The 25549-nt window shown below is 41.9% G+C and overlaps 1 protein-coding gene across 1 annotated transcript; it reads right to left on the bottom strand.

The window, feature by feature from the left end:
* Nucleotides 1-14455: 14455 nt before the first annotated feature.
* On the bottom strand, nt 14456-25319 carry CSTA (cystatin A). The gene is made up of 3 exons (XM_065876868.1): nt 25254-25319; nt 18235-18336; nt 14456-14584 (listed from the first exon to the last, which is right to left on the bottom strand). Exons 1-3 carry the CDS (start codon nt 25317-25319, stop codon nt 14456-14458), a joined length of 297 nt encoding a protein of 98 aa, XP_065732940.1.
* Between the last annotated feature and the right edge of the window lie 230 nt (nt 25320-25549).

Here is a 25549-nt window from a genome sequence, read left to right on the forward strand (position 1 = left end):
CGATTTAAACAGAAGCTTCCTGGCTCTGGCACAGCTGGATAGACCCAGCGGGGTTGTGGATAGGCTTGTGTGTTCAGTATGTTGACTCTCATCAGATTCTGCACTTGGAAGTGAGCAATAAATGTATAAAGTGCTCACCATTCTTTCAAAAAAAGCTTTTGAGCATCTACTGTGGCTCAGATACTGTTGTAGTTGTTGCGGATATTGATAAACAAGACCTACTTTTGTTAAGATTATAATGTAGTCTTTTCAACAAAAAAATTTCCTAGTGCCAGCAGTGAAAAAGATTTTCTGTAGGACTTACCTATTAATGAATGGTGCATGACAGAACGTTGATGTTTAATAATTTTTGGATGGATGAGTGAATTGAAAGGATACATGTGAGGATAAAAATAAAACTCAACAAAGGTGCTCAACAGGGAATTCAGAAACAGAATCCTTGGAAAGGATTCATAAGAGCCTTTCCAGAATTTCACATCTGCTAAAGTATTATCTAGGCAATCCAATTTTAGCAGGATGCTTGACTCATTCCAATGTACCATATTATGAAAATGTGCAATTATGATAGTATGGAGTGACTTTTAGTATAAATGAATAATAGTATGTTTAGTTGTGATGAATGGCATTTTAAGCCTTCAACTTTTTTTTTGCGTTACACCGGCCTCTCATTGTTGTGGCCTCTCCCGTTGTGGAGCACAGGCTCCGGACGCGCAGGCTCAGGGGCCATGGCTCATGGGCCCAGCCGCTCCGCGGCATGTGGGATCCTCCCGGACCGGGGCACAAACCCGCATCCCCTGCATCGGCAGGCGGACTCTCAACCACTGCGCCATCAGGGAAGTCCTAAGCCTCCAACTTTTAAGAAAGGGATGGTGCATTGCTTTTGAAAGTTGATTTGCCTGCTGAAACAGTGTCTTGCATGTAATCGCTGCCTTAAAACAATTTGTTGATTTTGTTGCTTGAAGGATAGGTAGGATTTAGCCAAAAAGAGAAGAAACAGAAGGTGCAAAAGTTGAGATGAGTTTGGCCTTTCCTCAGCAGAACAGAAGATAACCATAGAGGAAACACTGATGATAATCCATTTGCAAATTCTTTTAACAAGTATTGGGTTGGCCAAAAAGTTTGTTTGGTTTTCTGTAAGATGTTATGGGAAAACCCAAACGAAATTTTTGGCCAACCCCGTATTTGAGTACCTTCCAAATCCAGATTCTAGGCACTATTAGCCACTGCTAACACATCAGTGAACAGAGCAGAAAAAAAATACCTGCTCTGAAAAAGCTTACATGTAGTGAGGGGAGACAAACAATAGAAAGTAATTATATAGCATGCTAGGAAGTGTTAAAAGTTCCATTCTGCCCCCGCTCTCCCCCCTGACCCCCCCGCAGCCCCCAAAGCAAGGAACCAGGAATGGGGAGTAAAGAGTGGGTTTCAAATGACTGTTCAGTCAGTCTCTTTCAGGTTGTGCTCCAAAGATACCAGTTTGGGAAACAGCAATAATGTACCCAGTGCTACTGCAGTAGACTGTGCTTCTGTGCCACACCACCTATTTGACCATCCAGGAATAACTTGGAAGCTGGGAGATTAGTCAAACGTGTGGTCTCATTTCAAATCAAGAAAAAAATATTCCGCCTGGAGATGGATGATCTAATCAAAGACATCAGAGATCATCACTTAGGGTACTCATGATTTCTGTCTCTACTTAACCTTTTAGGTAAGCCTTAATTGTTTCTTTTTAAAAAAATACTTAGTTGAGCATGAACACTGCAGAGTAAAGAAAATAGTCAAAAAGTGATCACTTCTGGGACTTCCCTGGTGGCGCAGTGGTTAAGAATCCACCTGCCAATGCAGGGGACACGGGTTCGAGCCCTGGTCCAGGAAGATCCCACATGCTGTGGAGCAACTAAGCCTGTGCACCACAACTACTGAGCCTGCACTCTAGAGCCTGCGAGCCACAACTACTGAAGCCCACGCGCCTAGAGCCCGTGCTCCACAAGAGAAGCCACCACAATGAGAAGCCCATGCACCACACGAAGAGTAGCCCCCACTCGCCACAACTAGAGAAAGCCCGCGCAGCAGCGAAGACCCAATGCAGCCAAAAATAAATAGTAAATTAATATATTAAAAAAACTCCAATGTTTAAAAAAAAAAAAGTGATCACTTCTGATAGGGACGGCATTTCCAGAAAAAGCCTAATTTACCCACAGCATTATGTTAGGGAGGAAGGCCAAAATGTTAGTAACTTTAAACAAAGATAGCTCCCAGCTTCTGAATGCAGTGGCCAGCTGAGGGCATCCCTGTAAAAGGGGAGAGGGCTAGGCCAAGTGAATTTGTGCATCTCCTGGCTGCGTTAAAAAGGGACAGCAGATCCACTGGCATTTAGAAATAATTGCTATAGACAGTGATTTTTCCATTCCAGTTTTTAAAACTAGCAAGAAAATCTGTCTCCTGCTTGAAATTCCTCACTGGCTTCTTAGTACCTTGAAGATAAGTACCAATTCTTCAAAACAGTTTGTGAAGTCCTTACCTCCAACATCACCCCTCTCTATAGCACACTCTTTTGCCCACCAATAGGGAGCTACTTTCTGTTCCCAGAAAAGACCTGGTCTCAATTCTGAACTTCTGAACACACTCTCTTCTCTGGCCAGCTCCTACTTGGCTCAGTTATCACTTCCTTCAGCAAGCCTTTCCTGATCTTTGAAATACAAATTAGGTGTCTCTTTTATGTGCTCCCATGATAAACACCTCTATTGTGATCTTTTTATTTATTTATTTATCTATCTATCTATCTATTTATTTATTTATTTATTTTGACTGTGTTGGGTCTTCATTTCTGTGCGAGGGCTTTCTCTAGTTGCGGCCAGCGGGGGGCCGCACTTCATCGCAGTGCGCGGGCCTCTCACTGTCATGGTCTCTCTTGTTGCGGAGCACAGGCTCCAGAAGCCCCTATTGTGATCTTTATCACACTGTTCAATTACTGGTTTACCTCTACCCCACCAGCTTTCAAGGTTCTCGGTGCCTGGATGGATGAACCTGAGCAACTACTAGTTTTCTACCCTATATCCATTTTCCCCTTCCTGATTTTGTCTAGAGTAGCAGTGTGCCCAGCTTCCCTGGCAGCCCCAGATAAGAGTGAGACAACTTAAGCCAATGAGATATAAGCAGAAGACTGCTGGGGCATTATGAGAAACTTACCTTCCTAATAAAGGCATTATCCCTTCCTCCTCCTTTCTACCGGAGTGTGGTTAGAGTGCCAAGGATGAGGACTATTTGCCTATGTGATAACAAACACAAAGATGAAAACCACATGTTAAGGATGGCTGAACAGAAACATAGAAGGAGACTAGATCCTTGATGGCATTGTGGGTTGCCAATTCCAGCCGGGCTATCTGTGTCTACAAATTTGTTATAATGTGAGGGCAGGGATTTTTTATCTGTTCATTCAAGGGATGTAACAGGAGTGGTTAACCTGTTTGGTTAAGCTTCTATATTTAGGATTTTGTTATATTTAGCCAAATGCAGCCCACCGTCCAAATATTTGTTCAATGAATGAAAAGTATGCTACTAATAATAGCTCATTTGCTCTGTGTGTACTACAAATTAGGCACATTTTAAGTACTTCTGAAACCAAGCGGGGCCCTGTGGGGCTCCCAGGCATGGGGGCCCTTTTTTCCCCCATTTCTTGTAGGCAAGACTACAGCCTCCATGACCTACCCTGAGTTCCAAAGGGTGGAACAGTTGCTAATCGAGGGAGGAGTAGCCAAGAAACCACCTGAGGCAAGATTAAAGGCACTAGAGAAGTTCCTCAAGATTAGGAGACCCACCACCTGAGATGAGATTAAGGGAGGGCAGGCCCTGCATACACCCTGATCTTGTCAGAGACCCCACCTGTGAACCACTGCTATAAAACCTCTCACCAAATCCTCCCTGGTTAGGAGATACAGTTTTGTTTTTTTGTCTTCTTGGTTTTTTTTGTGGTACGCGGGCCTCTCACTGTTGTGGCCTCTCCCATTGTGGAGCACAGGCTCCGGATGCGCAGGCTCAGCAGCCATGGCCCACGGGCCCAGCCGCTCCGCGGCATGTGGGATCTTCCTGGACTGGGGCACGAACCCGTGTGCCCTGCATCGGCAGGCGGACTCTCAACCACTGCACCACCAGAGAAGCCCAGGAGATACAGTTTTTTGAGGCAGAAGCCCAGTGTGTCTTTCTTTGCCTGGCAAAGCAATAAAGCTATCCTTTTCTACTTCACCCAAAACTCTGTTTCCGAGATTCGACCTGTGTACAGAGCTTTCGGTAACATTTTACATGATTGCCCCATTTAGAGGATGAACTTTGGGGGAATTCCCAGGTGGTCCAGCGGTTAAGACTCTGTGCTTTCACTGCCACAGGCCGGGGTTCGATCCCAGTTCAGGGAGCTAAAATCCTGAAAGCTGCATGGTGGTGGGCGGGGAGGTAGGACGGGGAAGGTGGGGAGGGAGGGGAATGAACTTTGGGAGAAACTAATAACTAGGGAAAGGCTGGTGAAGTCCAGGCCCTACATGAAGGAACAGCCAGAAGTGTGTGAAGCAGCTGGGGGGAAATCTGTCTCATTTCCCTAAGAAGGGAGACTTGGCATTAATAGCCAGTCCAGCCAGGATCAGTGCATTACTTGTTTCCTAAGGGCTGGAGTCAGATCTCATTCAAACATATCAATGTGCAAATGCAATTCTCTCTTTGCTCAGCTGTTCAACCCACATTCAGTTTCTGTCTCCCTAATCAATCATGCCTTACTTCTCTGAGGACAAATTGTTCCTGTCCGTCTGTCCATCCATCCATCTACCCGTCTATATACTTGTCATGTGATACCATACAAGAGCCCTTTCTAGGGAATACTCTGATTCACAGCTCCTACTTAGAGAGCACTCCTTGGTAGCCCATTTTATACTATGTTGATTGGACCAGGACTGGGCGACTGACCCAAGAACTGCCAAACCTTAAGTTAGCCAGTGTTCTGTGACAAGTCCTGGAGCAAACAGGTGATCAGGACAATACTGTGAAAATGATGTACTTAGCAGTGGGAGGTGAAGCTTGAAGAAGAGTGATGATGAGGTGCAACAGGGACCAAGACAGTGAGTCCAGTGTTCCGAGAAAGCAGGAGCTGTGAGGATGCACGCCATGAGGCAGAGAAAGGTATATAGAATAGTAAAGAGAATGCCAGTTGGAGCTGGCATAAAGGTGGACAGAGAGAGAGATGCAGACAGCTTCTTGGGGAATAGCTGAGACCCATTAACGACGGGCCCCTAGAGCAAAAACATACCATCACAGCTCCTCGGTTTCTTAGAGCTGCCTTGGATCCTGGTTCTGGCTGTGAGATCCAGTTCTGTGTGGGTCCCTCTTTTCCATGAGACCTAGTTGTTTGGAATGAATTCAGATTCCTCAGCGGATACATCTTTATGATAAATCCCTGCATTACATAAAATAAAGTTCTCTTGAACAGAAGGAGCCTATCAAGAACATTCCCAGTGACTCAGGTGGCCAAGCAGTATCTCCCTGTTTAAATAATCCATTGACGGGGCTTCCCTGGTGCCGCAGTGGTTAAGAATCCGCCTGCCAATGCAGGGTACATGGGTTCGAGCCCTGGTCCAGGAAGATCCCGCATGCTGTGGAGCAACTAAGCCCGTGTGCCACAGCTACTGAGCCTGCGCTCTAGAGCCCCGCGAGCCACAACTACTGAAGTCTGCGTGCCTAGAGACCGTGCTCTGCAACAAGAGAAGCCACTGCAATGAGAAGCCCACACACCGCGACGAGTAACCCCCGCTTGCGGCAACCAGAGAAAGCCTGCGTGCAGCAACAAAGACCCAATGCAGCCAAAAATAAATAAATTAAATTAAAAAATAATCCACTGACATTAGGACATTTTTTCTTCATCCAATACTTTCTCATATTGTCATTTAGAGCACAATGGATGTGTTTGGATACCTTGGAAGAAACTCCCCATGGTGTCTGAACTTCAATTCCAGCAAGGGAAGAGTCAGACCAGCATCCAAGATGAGTTTTGGCCTTCTAAGTGAGAAACACGCCAGAAATTGATCAATTCACTCCCTTAGGTAAGTGGAAAAAACCTGTTTCCCAAGAAAGAACAGAGTAGGCATTGCCTACAACCCTGGGCAGAATCATGCCCTCTGAATCTTCAGTTGACCCATTTAACCATGGTCTTTGGCAGAGAATTCTGGAAGTGCCTGACAGATATCTGGGGTTGAGTCCCTCAGCTTTGCAAGGCGAGAGTGCATTCTGTCAGTCTTTCCTTTGGGGTTAGGGAAAATAACTTTTGCAGTAAAGAACAGATTCTTGCTCCCAGATTCCACTTCAAATTTGGTGGGGGAAATGTTTCAGAAATGTAATTTTTTCCTTTGATTGCAGTGGTTTTGCTAAGAGAAGGCAGATCTTTTGGGGAAAATCCTGCTCCTTTATTTGGATGAGTCCTAAATGGCCAACCAACTTTTGAACACCCTTTCCATCAACAGTTTATCCAGTTGTAGGTCTATTTTCTTTTTTGTTACTCTGGGAATCCCAACAATTTGGGGGGAATACATCTACTTTTTCACACACCACTTCCTTAGCCTTTAAGTAAGCCACTCCCTTTTAAAAAAATCATCTATCTTAAAACTGTTTTTAAAATATTCCAGTTTCTAAATTTAAACCAATTTGCAAACTATTATGATATATACAAAATATGGATCCAAATGATTATCTCCCCCCAAATGTATTTTTCAACAAAACTTAGTAAATAAAAAATTATTTTCATACTATTTTTATTTTACCTGGTTTAAACAGATTTGGGTCACACTTTCCTACATTTTTTTTTCTGTTCCCATTGTCTATTCTGTTTTTAACCTACTATCAGAAAAATGAAATATTTTAAACTTTGAAATATATTTTCAGTTCCATTAGGGCAAGCATTTCCATTAAACCATTTTCTCTTTTCCTTTATATCATAGAGGTATTCAACCCTAGCTAACATTAGAATCACCTGGACTGTTTCCCAGAGATTTTTATTTAATTGGTCTGTAGTGGGGTCCCCATCTAGGTTTTTTTTTTAATTTATAAATTAATTGGTGCTAATATGTAGGCAAGATTGAGGATCACTACACATATTACTTGATCTTCTTTCCTATTTATTCCTATTTATTATTATGTTTTCTTTAACATGAAGTCTACCTAACCAGCAACAGGATATGTTTATCCATTTATTCAAGTTTTTAATTTCTGACAGTGAGGTGCTGTAATTGTCTTTGCATAGGTTCTGTGTGTTCCTCATTAGACTAATTCTTTTTTTTTTTTTATAAATGTATTTATTTATTTATGGCTGCATTGGGTCTTCGTTGCTGCACGCATGCTTTCTCTAGTTCCGGCGAGTGGGGGCTACTCTTCGTTGTGGTGCGCGGGCTTCTCATTGCAGTGGCTTCTCTTGATGTGGGACACGGGATCTAGGCATGCGAGCTTCAGTAGTTGTGGCACGTGGGCTCAGTAGTTGTGGTGCACGGGCTTAGTTGCTCCGCGGCATGTGGGATCTTCCCGGACCAGGGCTCGGACCCGTGTCCCCTGCATTGGCAGGCGGATTCTTTTTTTTTTTTTGCGGTACACGGGCCTCTCACTGTTGTGTTGTGGCCTCTCCCGTTGTGGAGCACAGGCTCCGGATGCGCAGGCTCAGCTGCCATGGCTCACGGGCCTAGCCGCTCCGCGGCATGTGGGATCTTCCCGGACTGGGGCACGAACCCGTGTCCCCTGCTTCAGCAGGTGGACTCTCAACCACTGTGCCACCAGGGAAGCCTGGCAGGCGGATTCTTAACCACTGCGCCACCAGGGAAGTCCCCTCATTAGACTAATTCCTAAACATGTGGTATATTCAGACTTTCTATATCAAAATCAGGATAAAGTAAAAATAAATCTAATCAATCTGATTATGGAGTTTCATATATCTTTGTCTAGCTCCTCTGTGTATACAGCTATAGATATTTGTGTCCGTGTTTGCATTGTTCAGAAAAAGATTCTTATTAGGCCAGTGCTATCATGTGGCAGTCCCTGTTCCCTAAAAGCCCTACAATATTAATACTAGCCAGCCAGTGGAGATCTTTTAGATCATTTATTGAACTAAATCTCTATGTGCTAAGAGCTGAAGGCAGATGAATAGAACAGTTTCCTTATTAAGAAACATTTAGAGTTGTCAGTGGTTACAAAAAAAAAATCACTATTTCAAGCTCTCACTTACCTCCTTCAGGGGTCAGGATAGCTGAGTAAATGAATTCTGAGCTTGTGTTTGTGAAGTGTATGGATCAAGAGCATTTTTCCTGGAGGCAAACAGCCTGGGATCATATCCTTACTTTACTAACTAGCCATGAGGCCTTGGACAAGTAACTTAACCTCTCTACAGCTCAGTCTTTTGTAAAGAGGAGATAATAATAATAGTTACCTCATGAAGTTGTTATGAGGATTAAATGAGTTATATGTGTAAAGTCTTTAGAACTCTACCTGACACATAATAAGCACTTAATATATACTATGTTATTATTTGGGGGTGGCGGATTGGCAAGTGGCACTAGCAGGGTAGTGAGCAGAGTGCAGAACACAGAGGGAGACATTATTTAGGGCATCTTTAAAACAAATTTCCTCTTCTCTTTCCCCATCCTCCTTTCCCTCCTTTCTCCCTTCCCACCTCTCCCTCTTCTTTCCCTCTCCTTCCTAAACAATTCAGTCCAAAATCCATTAGGTAAGGCCAAGGAAGGATTACTGTGAACAATTATAAGCCAATAAAGTAGAATATACAGATGAAATGGAAAAATATCTAGAAAGACACACTACTAAAACCAACTTAAGAAGAAATAGTCAATCTAAATAGACCTATAACAAATGGAGAGATTAAATTAGTAGTCAAAAACTTCCCACAAAGAAAAGCCCAGGCCCAGATGGCTTCACTGCTGAATTCTACCAAACATTTAAAGAAGAACTGATAGCAATCCTACACAACCTCTTACGAAAAATAGAAGAGGGAGGAATGTTTCTCAATTCATTCTATATGAGGCCAGTATTATCTAGATACTAAACCAAAGGCATCAGAAGAAAACTACTGACCAATATCTTTTAAGAATATGGATGCAAAAACCCTCAACAAAATACTAGCAAACCAAATGTAGCACATAAAAAAGAATTATACTCCATGACCACATGAGATTCATTTTAGGAATGCAAAGCTGACTTAATATTCCTAAATCAATTAATGTAATACACTGTATCAATAAAATAAAAAAACAAAACCACATGATCATCTCAATAGATGCAGGAAAAAAGGCATTTGACAAAATCCAATGTCCTTTCATGATAAAAAACACAACATATTACAGAATTTCCTCAGCTTGATAAAGGGCATCTACAAAAACCCCACAGATACCATCATACTTAATGGTGAAAGACTGAATGCTTTCCCCCTAAGGTCAGGAACAAGACAAGTCTATCTACTCTCACCACTTCTACTCAACTTTGTACTGGAGGTTCTAGCAAGTGCAATTAGGTATTTAATTAAAATAAAAGGTATCCAGTTTGGAAAGGAAGAAGTAAAACTATCTCTTTGTAAATGAGCTGATTTGTAGTATATGAAAATTCTAAGGAATATACCAATAAACAAGTTCAGCAAGTTTGAAGAATTCAAGAAAAATTGCATTTTTTAATATACATACAATTAACAAAAATGAAAGTAAGAAAACAATTCCATTTACAAGAACATCTATAGAATAAATTTAACAAAAGAAGTGCAAAATATATACTCTGAAAGCTATAAAACATTCTCAAAAGAAATTAAAGAAGGTGTAAATAATTGGGAAAACATCCTTGTTTATGGATTGGTAGGTTTAATATTGTTTAGATGGCACTACTCCCCAAATTGATCTATAGATTCAACACAATTCCTATCAGAATCCTAGCTGAAATTTGTAGCTAAAATTGTAGAAATTTATAAGCAGATTCTATAATTCATACAGAAATTCAAAGGATCCAGGAGAACCAAAACATTCTTGAAAAAGGACAAAGTTGGAGGACTCACCACTTGTTGATTTCAAAACTTACTACAAAGCAACAGTAATCAAGAAAGTGTGGTACTGGCATGAGATAGACATATAAATTAATGGAATGGAATTGAGAGTCCAGAAATGAACTCATGTGCCTACGATCAACTGATTTTCAACAAGTGTGCCAAGACCAATGTGGGAAAGAATAGTCTTTTCAACAAATCGTGCTGGAACAACTAGATTGCCACATTCAAAAGAATGAAATTGGATCCTTACCTCATACTACTTACAGAATTAACTCAAAAGTTATCAAAAACCTAAATATAAAAGCTAAAACAACACAACTCTTAGAAGAATACAGGAGTAAATTATCATGAGCTTGAGTTTGGCAAAGAATGCTTAGATCTGACACCAAATGCAAGAGCAACAAAAGAAAAAACAGATAATTTGGATTTCATTAAAATTAAAATCTTTTGTGTTTTAAAGAACACTGTTGGGGACTTCTCTGGTGACTCAGTGGTTAAAAATCCGCTTGCCAATGCAGGGGCCCTGGTTAGAGCCCTGGTCCGGGAAGATCCCACATGCCATGGAGCGACTAAGCCCGTGTGCCATAACTACTGAAGCCCGTGCGCCTAGAGTCCATGCTCCACAACAAAGAGAATCCACTGCAACGAGAAGCCCGTGCACTGCAACAAAGAGTAGCCTCTGCTCGCAGCAACTAGAGAAAGCCCGCGTGCAGCAACAAAGACCCAAAGCAGCCAAAAAATTAATTAATTTTTAAAAAAGAACACTCTCAAGAAGTGCAAAGACAACCACAAAATGGGAGAAAATATTTGCAAATCATATATCTGATAAGTTACCTGTATCCAGAATATGCAAAAACTACAACTCAATAATAAAAAGACAAATAACCCAATTTAAAAATAGACAAAGGATCTGAATAGCCATTTCTCCAAGGAAGGTCTGCAAATGGATGATAAGCTCATGAAAAGATGCTTGATGTCATTAGTCATCAGGGAAATGCAAATAAACACCATGATAAGATACCACTTCACACTCACTAGGATGGCTAGACTCAAAAAGTCAGGTAATAACAAGCATTAATGAAGAAGTTGGAGAAATCCAAACCCTCATATACTGCTGGTGGGAATGTAAAATAAGGCAGCTGCTTTGGAAAAGAGTTTGTAAGTTCTTTGAACATTTAAACATGGAGTTACCTTATGAACCACCAATTTTACTCTTAGGTATATACCCAAGAGAAAAGAAAACATTTGTATACACAAAAACATATACACAAATGTTTATAGCAGCATTGTTCATAATAGTCAAAAGGTGAAAGCAACTCAAATATCCATCAACTGATGAATGAATAAACAAAATGTAGTATGTCCATAAAATGGAGTATTATTTGGCTGTAAAATGGAATAAAATATTGGTATATGCAACAACATGGATGAACCTTGAAAATATTTATTAAGCGAAAAAAACCCATTACAAAAGATCATATATAATATGATTCCATATATATGAAATGTCTAGAATAGGCAAATCCATAGAGACAGAAAGTAAGTAAATTAGTGTTTGCTTAGGAGTGGGGGTGTGGAGAAGGATGGGGGCTGACAGTTCATGGAGTTTCTTTTTGAGGTGATGAAAATGTTCTAAAATTCGTGGGGCTTCCTCGGTGTCCCAGTGGTTAAGACTTCGCCTTCCAATGCAGGGCGTGCAGGTTCGATCTCTGGTCAGGTAGCTAAGATGCCACATGCATTGTGGCCAAAAAAACAAAACACAAAACAGAAGCAATATTGTAACAAATTCAATAAAGACTTTTAAAAAATGGTCCACATCAAAAACAAAAATCTTTTTTAAAAAAGTTCAAAAATTTGCTGTGGTAAGGGTTTCACATATTTTTGAATATACTAAAAACGACTGAATTGTATACTTTGGGTGAATTGTATGGTATATAAATTATATCTCAATAAAAGTGTTAAATAAGAAAGAGAAAAATGGCAATTAAGTGGAACACAAAGTTTTGGACTGGATCTTTTTGCAATAAAGGACATTTTTGTGGTAACTGGGGAAATTTGAATGTTGTCTGGAAGATTAGATGTTAACAAATGTTTTGATGCCGAAACCCGGCCTCTATGCACCAGCACCAAATTGCATCTCATAGACAGAGTTTTGGATGAAGTAGAACAGAATAGCTTTATTGCCTTGCCAGGCAAAGGGGCCCACAGTGGGCTAATGCCTTCAAAATTGTGTAGCCCAACCCAGGGGGCTTGTGAGGAGTCTTATAGTCAAGGGGTGGGGTTGCTGATAAGGATCAGGGTGCCTGCAGGACCTGCATTCCTGCAATCTAGAGATCATCTGGCATCAGGTGGTATTGAACTGTGATCTTCTATCTGGAGGAAGAATGCTTCACCAAGTAGTTAACGTCTTCAGTCTGGTGTGGATTTTAGTTCTGCAGAAGAGCTCAAAGATATTGTCATGTATATCCCTTGAGGAGGAACCAGGACCCTGCCCAAAGGCTGCACTATTGTTTCTTTTTAAAAAATTAATTAATTAGGGCTTCCCTGGTGGCGCAGTGGTTGAGAGTCCGCCTGCCGATGCAGGGGACATGGGTTCGTGCCCCGGTCTGGGAAGATCCCACATGTCTTGGAGAGGCTAGGCCCGAGAGCCATGGCCACTGAGCCTGCACGTCTGGAGCCTGTGCTCCGCAATGGGAGAGGCCACAACAGTGAGAGACCCGCATACCGCAAAAAAAAAAATTAATTAATTAATTAATTAATATTTTTGGCTGCTTTGGGTCTTTGTTTTTGCGCACAGGCTCTCTCTAGTTGTGGTGAGCTGGGGCTACCCTTCGTTGCAGTGCACGGGCTTCTCCTTGATGTGGCTTCTCTTGTTGCAGAGCATGGGCTCTAGGCACGCGGGCTTCAGTAGTTGTGGCACTCGGGCTCAGTAGTTGTGGCTTGTAGGCTCTAGAGCACAGGCTCAGTAGTTGTGGTACGTGGGCTTAGTTGCTCCGCGGCATGTGGGATCTTCCCAGACCAGGGCACAAACCTGTGTCCCTTGCATTGGCAAGTGGATTCTTAACCAGTGCGCCACCAGGGAAGCCCTGCACTATTGTTTCTTGACTCCTCCTCCCTGTCTTCACATCCCCCTCCCTTCCCAGATTAGCAATAGTTTGAACCTGCCCTTTGGAACTCAGGGAAGGTCATGGAGGTTGAATGAAGCCTATTTCCTACAAACAAGAAACAGGGGACACAGAAAGGCTTTGGTGCCCAGGAGCCCCATGGGGTCTTGCTTGGTTCCAGGTTCAGTGTTAATTTCCTGATTTTAGTGGTTATATTTCAGTTTTTCAGGAGAATGTACTTATTTGTAGGAGGTGCAAAATGCAAAATTTGTTGGTGATGGAACATCACTGTAGATAACTTACTCTCAAATGTCCAGGAAAAAAGTTTTGGGGGGGCAACTTATCTGTAAGTTTGAGATTGTTTTAAAATATAAATATGCTTAATAAAATACTTGATTTAATTTTAAAATGTGAGGGTAGAGGTGGAGCGTTGAATTCTGAGCAGCCCCAGGGCACTGATAACCCAAGATCTGGCCTGCCAATGGTGGGAGTGGTGGTGGTTTTATCCTTTAGCTAGTTGCATTAGGCCTCCGTAATTTTTCTAAGATTTCCAACTGACATCAGTTTGTATGGAATTTCTACTCTCAAGCTATAGCATTTATTTTGAGAAAGAAAAAGTAATTTTACTCTTATATAAAATAGACAAGAGGGCTTCCCTGGTGGCGCAGTGGTTGAGAATCTGCCTGCTAATGCAGGGGACACGGGTTCGAGCCCTGGTCTGGGAGGATCCCACATGCCGCGGAGCAACTAGGCCTGTGAGCCACAACTACTGAGCCTGTGCGTCTGGAGCCTGTGCTCCACAACAAGAGAGGCCGCGATAGCGAGTGGCCCCCGCTCGCCACAACTAGAGAAAGCCCTCGCACAGAAATGAAGACCCAACACGGCAAAAATAAATAAATTAATTAATAAACTCCTACCCCCAACATCTTTTTTTTTTTGGCGGTACGTGGGCCTCTCACTACTGTGGCCTCTCCCGTTGCGGAGCACAGGACGCGCAGGCTCAGCGGCCATGGCTCACGGGCCCAGCCGCTCTGCGGCATGTGGGATCTTCCCGGACCGGGGCACGAACCCGTGTCCCCTGCATCGGCAGGCGGACTCTCAACCACTGCGCCACCAGGGAAGCTCCCCACAACATCTTAAAAAAAAAAACAACAAAAAAAAACAACAGACGAGAGCTAGTAGAAGAGATTAATTTATTTGAAAAGGAATACTTCTTTATTGATAGTTACATTTATTAGCAGGGGCCATTAATCAGGAGACAGTGGAAAGAATCGACTGCTTTCAGAACATGTCGCTAGAAGCCGGTGAGCTCGTCATCCGTGCTTTTGTCAGCCTGGTAGCCAGTAAGTGCCAAAGTCTGATTTTGTTGAGGAAGGCTCTTGAATACTTTTATGTGCATATAACGATCATTACCTACTCGTATCTGGAAGTTAAAAAAAAGAAAAAAAGAAAAAGGAGATTCATTCACACGGATCCATGTCAAATGAAAGATCTACAGACCTCTAAAGATGTAGCTGCAATAAGCTCTTTTGGAATAGCATTCCTAGACCACCATTCTTAGACCCTTAGTTTACATAAACCTTCCATCTTCTTTTATGAGAGAAAGGGCAGGCTAAAGGCATGGCAAGAGACATAGGTCCTAGGTTTATTTTATTTTATAGTTTACTATATTCTGTGCACAAATGAAAGTCCAGAGTTGCATTTCATTTTCAAAGATGCACAGATCAAGAAAACAAGTGACAGTCTTTTTGATGTTTCCATTTTCCAACTCCCAAATTGGGATACTTTGTCACATGGTTTGAGCAAGGAGAAGAAAATCGGAATTGCCCTAGAGAATTTGGGATGTGTGGTTCCCATATCTATATTAGAACCTGCTTTATAAATGCCCATAGGTAAAACTGAGCAGGGCCCAGGGGTGTAGAGTCTAGTTTCCCTTCTGAAGTAAAGGGATCTTGCTGGGAAATCATTGGTATGAAGATTGAAATGGTAATCTGGGCATGAATCTGGGACCTAGAAAACTATGGTAAGAATTCCAACTTTTGTTCTTGGTTCAGACAGTAAAAGTTTTGTCTTTGAATAATATTTACTGTGCTCTGATGTCCCTTCCTAACCTAATTTTATTTTATTTAAAAAAATTATTATAGAAGGATGGCTTTATTTCCCTGTGCTGTACAATATATCCTTGTAGCATATTTATTTTATACTTAGTAGTTTGTACCTCTTAATCTCCTACCCCTATCTTGCCCCTCCCACATTCCCTCTCCCCACAGATAACCACTAGTTCATTCTTTATATATAAATCTAACTAAACTAATTTTAATAAATGTCATTTATCAAATGTTTACCATGAGTCAGACACTATGATGACCATCTTATATACTTGATTATATTTACATTTTGTTCCAGGCAAGAAGAAAGGTGGAACAAGGACCATTTTACAGATGCAGAGCAGATTAAGAGAGATTAAGTAATTTTTCATAAATCTGTCAGCTAATAAGTGACAAAGCCAAACTTCAACATCTGTGTTAGTTTCACTCTATGGGGTAACATTTCAAAAACATTTATTCTGTGCTTGGAACAGGGCACCAGCTTTTGCATACATTATTAGAGGCAGCACAGCTAATAGGTAAGTGTCAGACTACTTGGGTTCAAATTCTGGCTGTGCTCTTATAGTATTGTGACCTTTGTTAGTTAGTTCACCTCCCCAGGGGGCAATTTTCTTATCAGCAACAGGAAGGAAATGATCATACTTATAGACATGTTGAGAGGATTAAATGAGATAATACACGCCCAGCTCTTAGGACAGTGCCTGGCACATTGTGAGTACTTAGTAAACTTCTTTTCTTTTTTTTTTTTTTTTTTTTTTTTTTGCGGTACGCGGGCCTCTCACTGTTGTGGCCTCTCCGGTTGCGGAGCACAGGCTCCGGATACGCAGGCTCAGCGGCCATGGCTCACGGGCCCAGCTGCTCCGCGGCATGTGGGATCTTCCCGGACCGGGGCACGAACCCGTGTCCCCTGCATCGGCAGGCAGACTCTCAACCACTGCACCACCAGGGAAGCCCTTCTTTTCTTTTTTGAAAAAATTTTTATATATTTATTTGGCTGTGCCGGGTCTTAGTTGTGGCACACTAGATCTTTGTGGCAGCATGTGTGATCTTTAGTTGTGGCATGTGAACTTTTAGTTCCCTGACCAGGGATCAAACCTGGGCCCCCTGAAATGGGAGCATGGAGTTTTATCCACTGGACCACCAGGGAAGTCCCCATAAGTGCTTAGTAAATTTCTAGTTCATTTATTCCACACAACACCCTGCAAAGTAGGTTATTATTACTCATGTTGTGAAGCTAAAGGAATTAAGGCTCAGAGAAGATGAGGGGCTGTGGATCGCACAGGTTTTAACCAGTCAAACAAGCCGAGTAAATGTTCAAACCCAGGACTGTCTGACACCAAAGCCTACAATCCTTCCATTTTACCACCTGCCTCTTGACAGGTACCTGAGAAAAACAAGAGGAAGTCACATCACCAGCCAGATCTGAAATCCAGAGAGTGAGTGTCTCAGATCAAAGAGGTCAACAGCTAGATGGCCAGGGAGTAAGGAGGAAACTGTGGTCAGTGACTTTAATCCCATAGGAGAAATTTGATAGCAGATGGAGGGTGAGGTAGGGAGGGAAGGGGACTGTGGTCTTAAGGGAAGAAATTTCCAAGATAGTTTTCTGATGGGCCTTTTAAGAAATGTGTGAGCTGGTTAGTATGTGAAATTTTTGTACTTGGATTAATCATAAATTATTAAAATAATGATCCCGATTTTGATGGAATGTTTCTTATCTTTGAACGAAACCACTTTTAACTAGAAACCATTCTTTTCTAGCTGTGAAGAAAGCAGGAAGGGAGGAAACAAGACCATTGCTTTCTGAGGACAAGGCAGGATCTCACCCCTGTGTAGCACCCCAGCACCTGGCATGTACCAGGACCTCAAATGCGGTAGGACTGGGCTGATTTTTGTGTGTGTGTGTGTGTGAATTCTGTTTTATTTATTTTTTTATACAGCAGTTCTTATTAGTTATCTCTTTTATACATATTAGTGTATATATGTCAATCCCAATCTCCCAATTTGGGCTGATCTTTTCACGTGACCCAGTCTTGTAATTTTTTCATGCAGAGCTGCTTAAGAACACATTTTATTTTTTTTGCTGAAAACATTTAAAAAAATTTTGTATCTTAAGTGGTTAATTGTTTGTTAAAGAGAAATAAGCCGGATTGTGCCATCGTCAAGTAGGTTAGTAAAGGTTAAGTAAATACAATTGAATGTCTGTTGTAATTATTTACGAAGTGAGAATTATCATCTTCTCAATACAAAAGGTTGAAAATGGCTTCCAAATATCCATGGTTGATTTGTTGGATTGGTTCCCTCTCAATAACTTCACAAAAGTTTTCTTCATTTAGAACTGGATCAGTGCATCACTTAATTTTCTGATATAATTACAAAATTAATTTTTAAACTACTTTTAATACTCCACTGCTTCAAACTACACCTATAGTGCCACAAGTTGAAACTAGTTATTTGAGTTACAAAAATAATATATTTAAATTATATTAATCAAAATGCTTATTTAAAGGGCAAAAGTTGTTTTAAATTATTTTCCCAGCTAATGATTCAAATCATTCCTTAAACCCATTTAATTTAGACACGTAGAATCACAAAGCTTTGAGATGGAATAAACTTCAAGATAGCATCTGGTCCAGCCCCACATCTTTAGGATCCTAGGATCCCACATGAAGATGCCATGGCCACAAGCTAAGCATGCTCTGACTTCTGAAGTCTTTTTCTATACATTTCCTGGAAATTAAGTTAAGAATTAATATAAGAAAGCTTTCTAAATTCACAAGAAAAAGATGATATACCATCATCTGCCAAGTTTGAGAGTTTACCACTTGGGCAGTACCATGCTAGGTGGGCATCTTGATTTAGGACAAGGAGAAAGAACAAATTATAAGGTAGGGGCGACAGGGAGCATTGCATAAAGTGAAAGATACAACAATATCTTTTAGTGCTAAAGGGAATGTTGAACTCTAACCTTAATGTAGTAATTAATTCCAGCAACCACTTGAGTTTTATATTCCACAGCTTCGAATTCTTCATAAGTCTCATTTGTTTTTTCTTCAAGCTGTGGTTTAACCTTAAGAAAAGAGTATGAAATAAAAGTCATATTTTTATGGCAAGACAAGAGAAATTTAAACAACAACAACAAAATCTCTCTGCCCTTTGGCCTCCCTTCTCCCCCCACTTTGCATTTTGTATCTGCATTATGCATCGGCCAAACCACTCCCATCATCAGGAATACCTGTTCAACCATAAAGAGTAACATGCTCCTAGCATCGACAAGACAATTCCTTAAAAGATAGCATCCCTCCTCTATCTTGTAAGGAATCACATGACCCACCACCATGCTGCTTAGATCTGGATTAAATAAACTGTCAACTATACATCATTTGATGTACAGCCCTCAGTCTCGAAAAACTTATATATCTGCCTTGACTTCTAATGGGTAGAACAGTTCTCAGAGCTTTCTGAGATGTTGTTCTTCCTGAGTTATAATCCATAATTTGGCTCGAAAAAATTTCCCATTTCTTTCTTAATCAACTGATTAATTTTTTGTTGACTAGAGGAAACAAATTACCAAGGCTATATCGAACTCCATTTATGTGATTTACAAATCTGTTAAATATGTATTTACAAATAGGTAAACATGTCTTTGATTAATAAAAATGGGAGACTGTAATTACTATTTCATTACAATTTTTTTTTTATTTTGAAATAATTTCAGACTCAAAGTTGCAAAAATAGTATAACATATCTCAAGGCCCTTACTTTAATCACACCCACAAGTCCCTTTGCCGTGCAAGGTAACATATTTAAGGGATTCAGGGATTAGGACGTGGACATCTTTTTTTTTTTTTTAGAAGATGTTTGGGGTAGGAGTTTATTAATTTAGTTATTTATTTTTACTGCGTTGGGTCTTCATTTCTGTGCGAGGGCTTTCTCTAGTTGTGGCAAGCAGGGGCCACTCTTCATTGCGGTGCACGGGCCTCTCACTATCGCAGCCTCTCTTGTTGTGGAGCATAGGCTCCAGACGTGCAGGCTCAGTAGTTGTGGCTCATGCGCCTAGTTGCTCCGCAGTATGTGGGATCTTCCCGGCCCAGGGCTTGAACCCGTGTCCCCTGCATTGGCAAGCGGATTCTTAACACTGCGCTACCAGGGAAGCCACAGCCCATAACATTTTATGTGCATATACAGCTTTAGTCAGGCCTCCAGTGCATCTAGGGTTCTCCCAAGGCCACACAGTCCTTCCCATCAGTGGGCAAGCATTTTGAAACCTTTTCTATTTGTGCCTCGGCTTGGGTACCAGATTGCTTTCAAAGATCTAGACATTTGCAAACTCTTTGAGTTCTCAGACCATTTTTGAAGGGCAAACACTTCTCCGACCACTACCCATTTCTCCTGTAACATTCAGAATAGATGGGAGGAATGTGATTGCTTTCTTGAGATGGAAAGTGAGGTTGAAAAGTGGAGAAAGTAAGGAAAAAAATAGTGAAGAAAAAAAGAAAGAAAGAAATGGGAAGCGGTAGGGCACAGGAGAGAGAAGAGAAAAGTGGACAAGCATGCAGAGAGAATGAGTAAGGGAAGAGTTCAGTGTCTTATTGTTCCCCCCTACCTAATCCTTTTGAGCCTTTTGAGCCACTGGGTACCAGTCAAGTTAGGAGCTGCGGAAGGGTTAATCTCTACACAAGACCCCAAATTATCTATTTAAGCCTCATTTTGCAGATGAGGAACCTAAGGCTGTGAGGAGAACATGACTGCTAATGGCTGAAAAATTACTGATTATAGTTATTTGGCATTTTAAATGCCTTGAATAGTGAGTATCTGATTTATCTTTTTTTTTTAAACTATGTATCAGACATTTTTATTTCTATCTGTCCTAGAAACACATCCAAATCTGTAACCTTTCCATTGTATCTATGCAGTCCACAAGTCCAGAATTTTCCATCAGAGAGTTGATTTCAAATGTCCTGGTTTGTTTCTATAAGTGCTCTGGCACCTATCAGACTGCGTGCCTTGATTGCAGGCTCACTGTACTTATAACCCGTAGCCCTGCTCCCCCTTTCCAGTAAAACAGATCGGTATTGCTCTATTGTTGGATGCTGTGAACCTGGGATGATGAGATTTCAGGTGAGCAGGAGGAAAAGGGGCAGAGTTGGAAGGAGCTGATCAGTGAAACCTTATTCAGAAGGCAGGTTGTTGTTGAAAGACCCCCCAGGACGGGTGCTAGGAGGGTGAAGGGCACCTGGGAATGGTGGTCCAGAGTCTGGTGGTAAACAGACAGACATTGAACTGAACACAGTTGGCATTCACCTTCCTCCGCCTGCCATGCATGGTGGTGGTTGAGGTGCTGAAGGGAACAGTGTAGGTTTGTTACTTGGGTCCCAAGCAGGGGAAGGATGCTTCCAGGGAGGAGCGCCTGGTAAAATGCAGTTACCCCAGAGCTGTTCAAGCATTTCTTGTTGCTGCAGAGCATGAATCTCGGTAAGCTGCTAGTTCTCCAGGATCTGAGGATTTAAGCCACACTGAACCCAAGACCCAGGCTACCTGTAATCATTCTGCAGAAACACTTGGACTATGCATAATTTAGGAAAATATGCATAGAAAGATAATGGTGGCAGCATGGATAGGTCATATTTGGGAAGTTTTAGAGAGTAACAAAGGAGAGTTTGGGTAGCAACATGAGAGTACAGTAGGGTTGGTGAGAGGTGATTTGTGGACATTTGTCACCTGTGTTTTGAGGGCAGGGGATGTATGGGGCAAGGCACCCAGTATGCAAGAAATGATGGCACCTGGCTTAAGGAGTTCAAAGTCTTAGATTGGAGAGAGGAATGAGATCAACAGGGGATAAGTAATTCAGGGCATTCTAGAACAAGATAGCTGCAATCTTTTTTTCTTTTTTTTTTTTTTTTTGCGGTATGTGGGCCTCTCACTGTTGTGGCCTCTCTCGTTGTGGAGCACAGGCCCGGACGCGCAGGCTCCGCGGCATGTGGGATCCTCCCAGACTGGGGCACGAACCCGTGTCCCCGGCATCGGCAGGCGGACTCTCAACCACTGCGCCACCAGAGAAGCCCAGCTGCAATCTTTTAAGAGAAAGAACTGAAACGCCATCTGGTTGGGCCATGGGGATGGGATGGATTGAGAAACTGAGGAGAGAGAAGGTCCAGATCCACCTCTGTGGGGTTTCTAGAAAAGGATCAACAGGATATGACTGAAAGGATGTCCTTGCAGCCCTAGGGTCCTGCTGTGGTTGTTCACTGGCATGAATCTGTAGATGTGTAATGGGTGAGTTTTCTGTGTTTCTACATCTTCCTTGAGCAAAGTTCTCTGAACCTGGAGTAGAAGCTGAGGAGGAAGTTGTGGCAGTGGGAGTGACCTCTAATTAAGGACTGGAATGCCAGAGCTCATGAAGCCATGGAAATCAGGGGTAGAGGAGAGTATGAAACCACCCATCATGCGATCCAGCTGGGTGAGTGATAGAGTGGGCCTAGGCATGCTCTGATGAAGATGGGAGGTGAGTGTCTGAAGGATTCTGGTGTGGATGAATGGCAGGTTCTCTGGACGTGAGGACAATGGGAGAGGTGACTGATGAGGGGGCTGTAGTCAGAGAGGAGAACACAGATTTGTGGGCAAGAGCCATGACATGCTAAGCTCCTGGATGTGTCCATAATGATATGCAGATGGGGTGTTTGTGTGGTGTCCTGGCAGACAAAAAGCATGATCTGTGTGTATGCCAGGAATGGTATTCAGCAGTCATGTTTGACTTAGGGGTATGTGTGTGTGTGTGTGTGTGTGTGTGTGTGTGTGTGTGTGTATGTTTTGTGTGTATGCATCTGTGCATGTGTAATAATAGCCCTTATTTCTAAAACTAATTATTGAAATAACATTTCCTTCCTGCACATAAACATACTCAGAATTCTCATCCAGTGGTCTTTTACATATGGCATAAGATAATGGATCAGCCATAGTGATCCAGAGGCTTTTGCCAGTGGGCCATTCATTTGCTCCTTAATTATGGCTTTTTATGGATGGGGCCATGTTTGGCTCTTTATTTCCTTGTGTGTATCCATTTTCTCCAATCTATTTTACAAATTTCTCTGAGGGTAGGGACATTTTTTATGTCCCTTCTCTCCCTATAGCAATTCACACAGTACTGTGTACATAGTCAGTGTTTTCTTTCTTTCTTTTTTTTCTTTTTATTTTGGCCACACTGTACGGCTTGTAGAGTCTTAGTAGTTCCCGGACTAGGGACTGAACCTGGGTCTTCAGCAGTGAGAGCACAGAGTCCTAACCATTGGACCTCCAGCTAATTCCCAAATCAATGTTTTCTGAATGAAGAAACCAGGCTTGTTTTCCTTCGTGACAACTTGTCTCCCCAAATAGGAAAGAGGAAAGAAGAGGGGCATAGAGAATCTTTGGAAGAGGGGGTTTTTTCCACATGTACTCTGGACCCAAGTACTAACAGCCTTTAGTACCTGATACCAGCATTACCTTCCAGTCTCTGTTATCTTCAGAATGGAGAAACTCCTTTCTTCTGCCTTCAAAAATGTTCAAGTCTTCTCAACCCCAAGCCTTTTGTTGTTTTTTTTTTTTTCCAAGCCTTTTGTTTGATTTTCTTCTCTTTCTGAACTGATCCAACCTCTCTCTTTCATTATGATGTCAAATTCCTTGAACATGCAGTCATCATTTTTCTGATGCTTTCCCCTCTCTATGGGATGACCTTCCCCTCCTTCAGGCAAAAATCTGAAGTAAACAATTGTAATGCCTCACCTATGCACATTGCTTTCTCGTTTCCAAGTCACGGCCTGCGGGATCTTAGTTCCCGACCAAGGATTAAACCCATGCCCCCTGCACTGGGAGCTCAGAGTCCTAACCACTGGACCACCAGGGAATTCCCTCCAAGTCATTTTTATGCAGGTGCTCTCATTAGTCCTTACGGCTCTGAGGTCGAAGGGCAAGAGGTGTTATTTTCATTTCACAGATGAAATTGAGATTCTTTGCCCACCCTCTGATTTTAGAAAGCCCATCTCCCATAGGCCTCTCAGAATACCCTGTATCTGTAGTACTGCAGGCAAGTGAGGTCATGGACAGCCTGGGCATCACCAGAGCTGGTTAGAAATGCAGAACCTCAGGCCCACCCCAGACCTACTGAGTCAAAATCTGGTCTTTTTTTTTTTTTTTTATTGTGGTACGCGGGCCTCTCACTGTTGTGGCCTCTCCTGTTGCGGAGCACAGGCTCCGGACGCGCAGGCTCAGTGGCCATGGCTCACGGGCCCAGCCGCTCCGCGGCATGTGGGATCTTCCCGGACCGGGGCACGAACCCGTGTCCCCTGCATCAGCAGGCGGACTCTCAACCACTGCGCCACCAGGGAAGCCCCAAAATCTGGTCTTTTAACAAGACCTCCAGGTGACCTGTGTGCACATTCAAGTTTGAAAACACTGACAATACAGGGATTTGAATGAAGGCATTAATAACTTAATATTACCTTCTTCAAGAAAGAAAAAGTGACAAGGTATTTACTTTTTTTTTTTTTTACTCTTAACATGGGTGAATCATCTAATTTATTATTAGCTATTTCCTTTGAAAACTTGCATCTGGATTACCATATCCTTTGGAATGTGCACTTTCTAAGACACCTTGTATTTTGGTGTCTAATTGAAACTTTTGATCTAATATTCTTTCACATATATTTATTCACATTATTGTAGAGTAACTACTTTTTTAAAAGAACTCTTGAGAGGGAAATACTTAGCCCCACAGAATGAGTGGTAGAATTTCAGGCATCTGCTCTCTTAGAGAGCTTCTCAGTGCCCTAACATAGAGAATCCCATCTCTTCCACTTACACAAGAAGCTAATCTTTGCCAAACAGTGTCATAGAATGAAGTTTCAGCGAGAAAAAGCAAGAAGGAATGATACAAGAAAATAGGGCGACAATTTACAAACCTAAAATAGAAATTTATATACTTTTTCTTTTCATAAAATATGCAATACAATAAATTTTTATTATATAGGTAATGGCTAACCAGACAACACTTAGAAAAATGTATTAACCTGCTAAACACATTGAATTCTATTTTCACCATAATGAATCTTGGAATCACCATAGACTATGCCACTTCTCTACTAGTTTAATCATCTTCCAAATACTAAAACATTGAGTCAGATTTGTAGGAGGTTTGTAAGTGGATCATCTTTATGATATTGCTCTTCATTCAATCTATTAAAATTTTTTTCCTGTAGTGCGTTTGATGTCTAGTTCATCAATTGTTTTTTTTTTTTTTTTACCATAAGCAGTTTCTTTTTTTTTCTTAATTAATTAATTTATTTATGTCTGCATTGGGTCTTCATTGCTGTGCACAGGCTTTCTCTAGTTGCGTCGAGCGGGGGCTACTCTTCGTTGTGGTGCGCAGGCTTCTTATTGTGGTGGCTTCTCTTGTTGCAGACCACAGGCTCTAGGTGCGCGGGCTTCAGTAGTTGTGGCATGCAGCCTCAGTAGTTGTGACACACGGGCTTAGTTGCTCCAAGGCATGTGGGATCTTCCTGGACCAGGGCTCAAACCTGTGTCCCCTTCATTGGCAGGCAGATTCCTAACCACTGTGCCACCAGGGAAGTCCCTAGTTCATCAACTGTTAACAACCTCAGACTTTAATTACATGTTGGCTCCACTTGGTGAGAATAGAAAAGTTTCATTAGAAACTGAATTAGTAATCCTAGAACCATACATTGTAAGAGCCTTAGAGATGATCCAATAAAAATTCTTCTTTTACAAATGGGGAACCTGAGGCTCAGAGAAGAGATATGACTTGCTCAATATCACTCTCACATTTAGAATTATCAGAGGTTTCATCTGAAAAACTTTTCAGTTGTAAGGAAACCTGAACGAAACCACACATTTCCCCATATTCTGGTTTTGATGTTCACCCACACATTTAACACAGGGCCAACCTAAACCAAGATTTGGGATCAAACCTTTTCATGAGCTGCATCTACTCACCGTGTTAGCGATCTCCTGGATTTCTGGAGTGGCAGCTTTGGCTTCAGTTAAGCCTCCACATATCATTTTGGCTAACTGCGTCTTTTCAGGGCAGGATGCTGGCGCTGAAGTGGTCAGGTAAGGGTGGAGGCTCTGGTTTTTAAAGAAGGTGTTGTTCACAAGCTCCACCTGTAGAATGTTTTATTTTCCTCAAAGAACAAAAGGCAAAGGGAAAATACATCTTGAAGGGACAAAGGGGGTATGTCTTGAAGTAAGTCTTCTTGCTTCCTCAGCAGAATATGCTAACAGGAGCTGGC

Source organism: Phocoena phocoena, chromosome 4, assembly GCF_963924675.1.
Source record: "Phocoena phocoena chromosome 4, mPhoPho1.1, whole genome shotgun sequence".
Taxonomy (NCBI): Eukaryota; Metazoa; Chordata; class Mammalia; order Artiodactyla; family Phocoenidae; genus Phocoena; species Phocoena phocoena.